Source organism: Crotalus tigris, unplaced genomic scaffold (assembly GCF_016545835.1).
Source record: "Crotalus tigris isolate CLP2741 ecotype Arizona unplaced genomic scaffold, ASM1654583v1 scf7180000017550.10884619, whole genome shotgun sequence".
NCBI lineage: Eukaryota > Metazoa > Chordata > Lepidosauria > Squamata > Viperidae > Crotalus > Crotalus tigris.
The window spans coordinates 1790233-1801465 of NW_024096468.1; the positions used below are offsets into that span (position 1 = coordinate 1790233).

At 39.2% G+C, this 11233-nt stretch overlaps 1 protein-coding gene across 3 annotated transcripts; it reads right to left on the reverse strand.

Annotated features, from left to right (window-relative positions):
• Positions 1-4648: 4648 nt before the first annotated feature.
• On the reverse strand, positions 4649-10289 carry LOC120306111 (triggering receptor expressed on myeloid cells 2-like). 3 transcript variants are annotated; one of them, XM_039338801.1, is made up of 5 exons: positions 9889-10289; positions 8924-9268; positions 8408-8453; positions 6290-6456; positions 4649-4937 (listed from the first exon to the last, which is right to left on the reverse strand). In XM_039338801.1, exons 1-5 carry the CDS (start codon positions 9929-9931, stop codon positions 4918-4920), a joined length of 621 nt encoding a protein of 206 aa, XP_039194735.1. In that variant the 5' UTR covers positions 9932-10289; the 3' UTR covers positions 4649-4917. The 3 variants fall into 3 exon arrangements, with proteins under 3 accessions (XP_039194735.1, XP_039194726.1, XP_039194718.1); XM_039338792.1 differs by having other exon boundaries at positions 4649-5394; positions 8924-9265; positions 9889-10287; XM_039338784.1 differs by having other exon boundaries at positions 4649-5394; positions 9889-10283.
• Positions 10290-11233: the final 944 nt, after the last annotated feature.

The window sequence follows — 11233 nt, forward strand, 5'->3', positions numbered from 1 at the left end:
AACAGAAAAAACTTGCAAGTAACCCAGCCCCAACTCATGTTGGTGGCTGTGCTCCAGAAAATATTGCAGTTAGAGTTCATTTGTTATATTTAATTAAATATAAAGGTAATATAATTCTTCTACAGTTGTGTATTAAATAATTTCCTGCCTCTTTCATACTCAAAATTACAGGTTGGTGGCTAGTTTCAGATGTCACTGGGTGTGCATCCAGGGGCTTTAGAGGCTACTGAATGGGACTTCTGGGACTTCCAATTCTACATCTCTATATTAGAAAAAGATGCTTTTGCTATTTGCCTTCTTAGGCATAAGATTAATGATGTAATTTGTCCCATTAACCGTTCAATGTTACCCTTACTGGTGCACTCAAAAATATTACAGGGAGGGCACCATAGGGGTCTGTGATATTTGAGTGTGTGTTTTTTTGTAGGATTTGCTTAGACAGGCAACAAAAATACATTTTTGGCTATTATAAGGCCAGATCAGAATCCAGCCTTAGCATTCATAACAGTCTGTAACACACATCATCCAGATGGTTTTTCCTTCTGTTATTTTGCTGTATCAGGAGAAAAGGTACACAGCACTCGACTCTTAACCTTATCAGAGAAAATGAAGTTTGGTTTGTCCCTGTGCTACCAATGAATAAACAAAATGATACTTCAGACAGCAGGGGAAGCATAAACCACAACCACAAAAGAGAAGAAAGGGGGTTGTCCTATTTTTATAACAAGTCTATTGTGCAACTAGGAAACAGGCCTAGGACACTGGAAATGAGATTGGACTTCCATGTGCTCTGGCAGAAATTTCAGTTAATTATATTCCCTGCCACCCTGCAGCAATTTCTTAGCAGCCAGTTCAGTGGAAGGGGTTCATGCCACACAGTCACAAAAACCTTTCCTAGCTACTAGGGACATTTTGTTCTAGGATGAGTTATTGAGCCATGGTGGTGCAGTGGTTAGAATGCAGTATTGCAGGCTAATTCTGCCGAATGCCAGCAGCCCAATCCTGACTGGCTCAAGGCTGATTCAGTCTGCCATCCTTTCAAGGTTTGGTAAAATGGGAACCCAGATTGTTGGGGGCAATATGCCGACTCTGTAAACAGTTTAGAGAAGGCTGTAAAGCACTATGAATCGGTATATAAGTCTAAGTGTTATTGCTGTTGCTATTGACTCCTAACAAATCGCCACCCAGAATTGGCATTTGGAGGACTTATTATTAAGATATGGACTGATAGAATGAGTCTTCTCCATAGATCATTACCCTTCACAGGTTTTCTGGCAGAGCCATTGCTGGTTGCTGATTATTGGGGGTCAGCATAATGGAAGCTGCAGTCCAATAATTTAGCTTTAGGATGTAAACTTTTAAAGATAACAGTGAATGTAACCCATATTTTCCTAGGAATAAGCATCATTGAACATAATAGCACCTATGTTGAATAAGAATTAGGACTGCAAGGTAAATGGGGATGAAGATACAATGTGTCAGAAGAATAATTTAGGATTCCAAATCAAGCTGGGATTGCACAAGAATAAATAAAAATGAGATCCAGACAGCTATGAGGAAAGAAGAATTATTTATTTTTAAAAGCAAATAGTTTGCTTTTAGGGGCAACTGCAGAGAATTGGGGTACAACAGCAGATGTTTATAGAGGCAGCTTGTCCAGGGTGTGGAAGTGGTTATGTGCTGATTCTACAGTGAGGTGTGTGTCTGTGTCTGTGTCTGTGTGTCAGTGTCTGTGTCTCTGTGTGCATGTATTCTTGTGAACATGCCAGAAGACTTAATTTAATTAACTCTATTTGTTTTTGCAGACTTTATTCTTTGATATATGAATTAGGTCTGGATAACTTATTTGGGAGTTTGAGGAAGTTTGGGTAAAAGATTTTCCCCCATTTGCTTTCTTTACTTGATTAATTTAGTTTCAGCTTGACCGTCAATTAACTAGTGGAGACACTGTTTCTCAAATCATTGTGGATTCTGTTAATGTTTTAAGGGAAGATGGAAACAATATAAAGAATAAAATATATTGGGATATAAAACTTCTGAAGAACTAATACATGAAGCTGTCATGGAATCATCTTTCAAACTACAGTTACTGAGATTTGAGATGCATAATCCTTTAGTGAGATCTCAGAATTTCTGCCCTATGCTAGACTGGTTGGAATAAAAGGAAGATGTGTCTCTTCTTCCTTTGTGTACCTGCTGTCCAGCTGAGTGGCACACCTGGAGCCTTGCTTCAGAACAAAGAAGGAAGGTAGGTGGCAGACAGCATGAGCAAGAAGACAGAGGGGAATCCAGACTACCTGTTCTGCCCACTTAAATTGCAAACATCCCGACACAAGGTGTGAATTAAAAGCATTTGTATGAGATAAATGAGATGAGATAAAATGATGAGATATAGATATTTTCTAATGGTTGCTTGCTGCTCTTTTCTAGGACAATCGCCTCTATTTGTGTTAAAATTCCTAAGATTTTAATAGCTCCAATTACAGGAGCTAATAATTAAAGGTGTGGGAGTAATATATTAGGAAGAAAAAGACAACTCAGTGCTTGTCCTCATGACTTGCTAATTGCCAAACAAGTTCAGATACAATGTGTAAATGTTGTTGCCTTTGTTTCATTCCTAATCCATTGTGAAAGCTGCTCCGATTTTACAATAATGTTTTCCCCCTTCCTCCAACACAAATCTTGCCATACATTCTATGAAATTTAATTGATCGTGGTGATGACTCAGGGGATCATTTTGGCTTCTCCAGGCTGTTGAAGACATGAAGACATGTCTGTTCCTCTCCAGTAGGTGGACATTTTCTACCCTGGCTGTTGTGTACTTCGTTCGCGTGCGAATGATGTAGACAGATGGCGATGTTAAACAAACGCTTTATTCTCGTACTACAACAACCAAGGAAAAACAAAAGGCACGCAGGCCTTTTTATATGGCCAGAAACCCGGACAATGTCAACCAATAGGAACAGAGCGTTTTTGTGCCTTGCGCATGCACACAAGGCTGGCGCCGCTCTGTCTGGTCCCGTGCAGCTTTTGGAATGCCCGGGACCAATGCAACATCCTGGGCCTGCTTTTGCAGGCTCAGGACACAACAATGGCCATTTTAGCTTGTGCTCTAACAAGACAATTAGATATCTGACTTCTGCTAAATGGCTCCTTGCGTAATGCCTGACTGGTGTTTTGGAAAGCACTGATGGGCTCTCTATATGCATAGATTCCTGCTTTTTTTTTTTTTAAAGGACACTAGATCTGTGTTTAAAAATCAGAGATGGTGAGTGCAAATCCAAGTAAGAGAGCCTGATTCTATCTTTTCTGTGTTGCTCTTCCTGTCATAAATGAACACATTATAGCAGGGGTCTTCAAACTTGGCCTTTTTATGACTTGTGGACTTCAACTCCCAGAATTCCTCAGCCAGCGTGCTTGATTTTTTTAAACCAAGAAATTGTTGTGCTTGCCTTCTCAGTTCACAGGTTAGCCTATGTGCTCTATTTGATTTTTTTTTTTGAATCCAGCTATTATAATTTGCAACCAAGTCTTAATGTGTAAACCTAGTTTCAAACAAAACATTGTCTGCATTACAACCTGAGAACACAAAGCCCTGCCATGTCGCAATCTGTAAACCTCCTCTGTCAGGAAATTGACATTGTAGTATGATCACAAAAAGAGTGCTATGACAAGGATGGAATAATATCATACTGTCGAATTTACATTTGTCCGAAGACTTTTTTCTACATTTAAACAATCATCTTGGCAGGAAATCCTTTAGACCTTTTTTTATTGATGATGTGCCATGAAGTCATAGATAGGTCTTCTCTATGACAATCTCTCCTTAACCTGATCTTTCAACAATGTATCCATCACCACTGTTACTGAGTTCATCCACCTTCCTGCTGGTCGTTCTTTTCTTCTCCTTCCACCTTTCTTAGTATTAGAGCCTTCTCCAGAACGCTGGGTCTTTGCCCAATGGTCCATTGGACATTAGATCTGCTTATATTACCTTATATATTTAATCTTCCCTTTGAATGTCTCCATCTGTTTTACATTAGTTCACCTGAATTTATATTAAATAATTATATAGCATGGGGTATGTGATTAATTGCATTGTCTGTGAGTGATAAAGACTTTATAAATATTTTCTTTTTATCTTTTTTTTTTGGTAAGCTATAAAAACAACTAGACACTTTCTCCATATTGATGTTGTCAAGTGTAATTTTCAGCCTGCATTCTGAAGCTCACAGAAGCACAGGAGGTGTGTTAGGAAGACAGACCAGTGTATCTCAAAGAAATAGGGGCTTGACAGGCAATGGACATCTATGACAACAAAATAATTTGGTGTCCTCTTCCAAATTCTCCCTCTCTCTCTCTCTCTCTCTCTCTCTCTCCCCCCCCCTCTCTCTCTCCCTCCCTCCCTCCCTCCCTCTGATAAAAAAAGAATTTGCTTTGGGGGACCATTTTTTTAAAAAACAGAAGAGTAGTGCTATTTAGGTTCTTTGTCTGCCCAAGCGATGACTTTTTGTTACTGAAGCAATTATTATTCTTGTGACACCCTGTAAGAAACATATTCTTAATTTAATTATTACTGCTTCTGGCTTGGAGACAGTTTGCTCTATATACCCAGAAAAAGAACGATTCAGAGACCAGAATTGGAAATTCCATTTTTATTTTTTTGTGCTGAATTCTTGGTGATATGTACGTTCTGTTGCAACCTCTTATTTTTCTATGCCATCCTTTGTTATGAGAGTAAGAGTGGAGAGAAAGAGAAAGGCTATATTTATTCTTACATGTGCAGTTTGCTCATCAGAATATGGTGTGATTAAGGGGGACTCCAAGCACCTGATTTGGACTCTTTCTCATCCTGCCTTTGGACTTCACCCTTGGGGACGGATCTATGAATTTTTACTTCTTCTCCTTCTATCAAATTCACTCATGCTGGTTCTTTCCTGTTACATTGGAAACAGGAACAGGCAGGAGAGTAATAAAATGAAATGAGCAGAGGGACACATAAAAGCAATGGCTTATAGGAGTTATTTTTTAAAAAAACAACAGCAAAAATATGTTAGTATACTGAAACTGCTTTTAAAACAATAGTTTTAATTTTACCACAGAGATTTAGAAAAAAGATTGAAAAAAGAAATATTGTAAAAATTCAGAATCCAAAAGCAACACCGGCCAATGAGTCATTTGAAGAACTTGTGACCTGCAGTTGGATGCATGATTTTAAAGTCCTGACTCATTGCTTCAGTGTCTGCATTAAAAATGGCACAGAAATTTCATCTAGAATGGCAAGAGCTTCTGAAACAAGTTCTCAAGATCTGTTCAGTTCTTCTTGCTTCTGGTAATAATTAAGATGACAATAGGAGCCAGTAAGTTCTCTATTTCTAAGAACTTCTGAGGTACCTAGAAGAAACAGTAAATTTGAGTTGGATCTGGCTTCAAAACACAAGCAAAGTAAGTGCTCGGTCAAGGAGTCACATTAGAGGCAGTCCTTTGCAAAACTGTGAGATCTTTTATTCTTTCCAGGGTGATCACTTTTCTAGAGTAACTGAAAATGGGTTTTAGAATTCTAGGATGTTACTGGAAATATGAAAATTCATATTTCATCAACTCTACAGCAGGGGTCCCCAACCCCCTGGTCCGTAGACCAGTACTGAGCCATGGCATGCCAGCAACTGGTCTGCACAAACAAGCAAAGCCCCATCCGTGGGATGTAGGCAGCACACAAAACTACACACTCTCTGGTCCGTGGAAAAACCTTTCTCCATGGAACCGGTCCCTGGTGCTCAAAAGGTTGTGGACCTCTGCTCTATAGGATCACTAGGTAGCACTTCTTGGCAGTGGAACTCAAGAAACCTCTGTTTTGCAAGCATCAAAGGCCTATTTGGGCATTTCTTCTCTCATAATTTTCACCTTGCATATAAAATGAATATATTGCGATGTGGAAGCATATACAGCTATCCATACTCATTTATTTTTCTACATAAGGTATCTTGTTTGCTATAACCGGCTTTCAATTTCTCCTATTCAGAAGTACTACTTCACATTGCATAGATGTAGATGATGGAACTCATACCACAAGATGGCTTTAATGGTTATTAGGCAAATTTAGAAGAAATTAAGGGAATCAGTGAGTGATGAGTGCCATGCATTGCCTAAATCAGAGAGATGACAGTAGGAGAATGTTATTGGTTTCCTGTATTGCCTGTGGGATTTCTAAAAGCCTATGGTTTCCTGTTAGGCTAGATAAGATTTGGTTTAATCCCATAGGACACTTTTTATGTCCTTATGCTATCACCTGTGATGATTGGGAGATGAAAATGCTGGTTTTCTCCTCTGCTCTCATTCCCAGTAGTCCTCTTCTTGCTTCTGGCAACAATTAGGATAATTATAGCAACCAGTAGTTTGAAACCAAGAAAGCCAGCTGCCAGGGAAGTGAGATTAATTCCAGCATTTGAAGAAGAGCTTTGAGAAAACACAAATAAAATATATATGAATTAGGTAATGTAGAATGAAAATGTTTATTTTAAAAAGAGGACTTTGCGTATTGTTTGATGAAGGCCATAGCTCAGTCACAGAGCACTTGCTATCCAAGAAGAAATCCTAGGTTCAATTTCTAAGTTATCCAGATAAAAGTCAGAAATGAAAGTCCCAGCAAATCCTTGCTGATCAAAAAAGACAACATCAGATATTACTGAATTCAGAACATTTTCCACTAACTTTAAGCAGTGCTTTCTAGGAAATCTGGTAGTAACAATTATTGACATGAGGGAGTGGACTATGTGGGCTTGTTATTTTGCATTCCCAACTGTTTTTTGCCACCTTTGCCATCTTCACTCCTCATTTTTGTCTACATTGCATCTTTTTCTTGTTTTTAACATTTTTATTTCTAATTGCCCGGAGTATTTTAAAATTGGGCTGTTTATATATTTAAAATATTAATATGAGTAATAATAGTTCTCCAACATTTTCTTTTCTTTCTCTGAAATTTCTGGTTCCACATTAATCAGACATGCAGAACTTGGCAATAGGGGTTGGGATGGGTTGTGAATTTGCAGGAGAATCTGGTTTTCAATTTAGCCTTTACACTCCCCACACAGTAAGATAACTCCACAAATCTAAACTGTACAGTATAATGTTTGTCCCATTTGACCAAACATTTCTGGCTTATATTCAGAATTATGAAGCTCGGTTGAATGGGGATTGCTGCTCTATCAAAGGTGCGATTGCTTATAAATTCCCTCAATGATAACTTCTCATTCTCTGCAGGGCACCTCTAGGGTTGAGTGTCAACAAAATTAAAAGGGCAGCTGTGACCATATAATTGAAGCCTCCTCCTCCCTTATTGCATGTAAAATTGGAGCAACTCTCTGATCATGTAATCTGAACTACTTTACTGCTTACCCTTTTTTTGATCCTTCTGCAGATGTTCCTGCCCTGTCCTATATATTTCAGAATATGCATGCAGTTAATACTCAAAGCTAGAGAATGCGCTATCATTTGTACTTTGGAGGTGTGCACCTCTATTTTTTTTAGATTTATCCTCAATCTGGCTGGGGAATTCTGGGAGTTGAAGTCCACACATCTTAAAGTTGCCAACGCTGAGAAACACAGGTTTAGAGTTATGAGGCACTTTCTTCTTCCTTGATTGTGATGTGTACCAAAGTCTGCCCTATCAATTTTTCTTTGTTTAATGTTCTTTCTGGCTGAAATTAAAATTAAAAAAATCCTTCCTTGTCCAGAATTTGGATTTTCAAATGGTTGAAAATCTCCCTATATGGGTTGGAAACATACAGCCTGAGGACCAGATAAGACAGGATGTCATCAGACCAGAAAGTTATGATTGGATTCCTCCCAGTCAGGTTTGGTCTCAGAGAGAGTAAAAAAATATGATAGCAGTCTCTGTGCAATCAAAGCCACATTCCTTTTAACGTGGGTGGGTGTGGTATGCACAACTTAAATAAAAAGGGGCTTTGACTGAATGGTCATGACTGCTACCTGCCATTTCTTTCTTTCTTTCTTGCCGAAATTCCTGTGACAATTTCCAGCAATGTGGAGCAGTGGAGGCAAAAACCCAAATTGTCCCATGCTCGCTGCATATATATTACAATATTTTTTAAAAGCTCTCTTTCTTGCAGATAGGGCTTCACAGCAGGAATTAATTCCCACCGGGGGGAAAAAGTAGCTTCAAAAAAGAGACTGAAGCAAAAGGCACCATCCAGCCTCTGCTTCAAAACCTATAACAAAGCAAGAGCCTCACTTTCTGTGTCACTCTGATCTACTGTAATGCAAATCAGACCACTGTGAAATTCTTTCTAATATTTAGTTAAATCCCTCCTTTCTCTAATCCAAGCCTATTAATGTTGAATTGCACACTCTAGTGCAGAATGAAAAAAAAATGAACATATAGTCTTACCCGGAGATGCTGTGAAGGATTCTGAGTGTCTCTTGTACATCTATATCTGGTGGCAAAAATGCAGCAATGCATATTTAAGTCAGTAAGAATAAATATAATAAACAGATCATCAAACAAGATTAATTGTTCTAAATAGTGGGTACAGTTCAACTGAAAGGGAAGATGTGCTAAAGAAGAAATTCCCCATGCTTCCCATCTCCATTTTCTTGGGCACAGGGCTTCCCCTTTGACTCTACTTCTCCATCCTGAAATATACACAAAGACTCACAAAATTCCCACTCCATTCTTCTACTAGACACTCTAGTTTTTTCTTTCTCTTTTCTTTCCTATCTTTGCATAACACAGGGGTGGGGAACTATGGCCCTTTTATAACTTGTGGACTTCAACTCCCAGAATTCCTGAGCCAGCCATGCAACCTCTGGCATAACAGTTCAAATCTTAACTGAAATCAGAATTTTATAACCACAAATAATTATTTGATGATGGGACAGAACAGGTTTAGGACTAAAGACTTACCTGTCAGAACATTCACCTTGACCTTCTGCAAGGTTGTCACAGTCCCCAAGAAGTGTGTCATACATTGATACCAACCAGCATCCTGTTTCTGGAGTGGGTTGATGGTTACCATGAGCAATCCTTCCTGGATATTGTCAGCAATGGCAGTGGTGCCATTTCTTCTCTTGAGGAAGGGCAGCCAAAAACGTCGGGCACTGACAATATGCTGGCACGTTGCCTCACTGATGTGCTTACACCAACTTTTCTCTCTCCACTGGTTCTTCTGAGGACTATAGGAGCAATTGATGGAAATGGGTTCCCCTTCAACACCAAAAACCTCTGTAATTTTCTCAGCTGTATACACTTCTTGAAAAAGAAAGATAGCATAGTTTGGTTCCAATCTTCTATTTTTGTCCAGAGGGGCAATTAGCCTGCAATTCTTGAATCACATCATTCACAGTCTCATATAGATCCATACATCTAGAACAGTAATGTGTTCAAGCTTTTTACACAGTCAACAATCACTACCCTGAATTTCTTTCTGATCTCCCCTTTTACTAATCCCTCCTTTTTGCCCTCCTTTTGAATATTCTTCTTTCTCCTAACAATATTCTATGCATCTGACAAGTCTTCTATGGTCCATGAAATCTGATGGCAAAAAATATGTAGAGAAAAAGCATTGAAAGTGATTCCTTCTATTCTGCCTTTACATGATTCACATCTAAATCATCTTTCCATAACTTCATCACTTATATTCAAAATTATAAAAATATTAAGTCTGCCCAGCTGGAGGAACTTGTTAATCACTTAGTATAATGCTTACTGAGTTGAGACATAATATAATAATTTAAAAAAAAACTGTTTAAAAAGTATCATGAGCAGAAAGCCCTTCCAGTATTTACTGGACTCATTCATACAATGCATTGAACAATAATGTATAGCCAGCTAACCACATTTCCAACCAATAGTGAAAGGCAATTTCCTACCTGACAAGAAGACCAGGAAGATGAGATACAAAAGCTTGTTCATGTTTCCCTGGAAAATCAAGAGGTGCTAATTAAAACAGAAAAGAGAGATTTGTACCAGACAAATAGTTTGCTTTACTAGACACAAGGGTTGAAGAAGAGGAACTTATGTTGCTCCCTATTGTGGATTAAGCAATGCACCACCCAAAAAAAAAAAAAAAAAAAAGTCTGGCATTTGCTAAAAATGTGAACATCAGCAATGATGAGGGACTGCTATATCAGGGAAAGAAATCATGATGATCATCAAGGGTGACGGTCAACTACAAATCATTCATGGCCAAATCTGGATTCTCCCTGATTAATCTGTAATTACTAATAAGTATATAGCTTGCCACTAGGAATATTAATGGGCAGTCAAATGTGACACAGACGAGCACTAAAATCCAGAGATTTACAACATAATTCTACATTTGAAACATAATTTTTGTGATATCAAGTCACTAAGAAGTCTCCAGTGTCTTGCTGGCTACTGACTGGCACAGTCTATATCAGGGGTATCAATTTTATTGAAGGCCGCATCAGTATTGTGGTTGCCCTCAGGGGGCTGGGTGGGTGTGGCCAGGGTGGGTGTGGATGGAATGGGTGTGGCCTACTGGGTGGGTGTGGTCAGCCGTACATCGTTTGCATCAAGGCTGCCTGTGGGGGCCTGGGCAGAAGTGGGACAAATCTGAGGGTCTCTGGAAGAAGGGGGTGGGACCAGGGCAAGTGCCAAGGCATGATCCACTGGAGGAGCTTCACTGTTCCTCTCAGGCCATGCCGGGGGGGGGGGGCTTATGGAGCTAAGACTGAATGCATTTCAGCATACATTGCCACCACAAAATTGTACATTAGCTCCTGGCTGGCTTGGGCCAGGGCCAAGGCAGAGGGGGCCGTTCCCTCACTGTTTCCAGGATGGCTTTGTGGCCCACATGAAACCACTTTGCGGGCCGCATCCGGCCCCTGGGCCTTGTGTTTGATATGTCTGGTCTATATGAAGCCAAAAGAGATATTTGCATTTCCTTGTCATTTTTCTTAAAAACAAACAAACAATAAATTTTTCCTACTATGTCCAATGAGTGGGAACTCCTTTGGATCAGCTCTGGAATTGGTTTAACTGTATTTTGGATTTAGGATCTAGTGAAGGGCTAGAAGTATTGAGGAACAGAAAGATCCCCAGTGCCTACTCAATCTTGACCTAATGCCAGCCCTGGATAAAATGTTAGCAATTCTAGGTATTATGCTGAATTCTCATGTAAAATCAGTGTTTTGTACATTTTGATTGGAAATAAGCAAAATTAAAAGAGATCACATATTTTACATAACATTT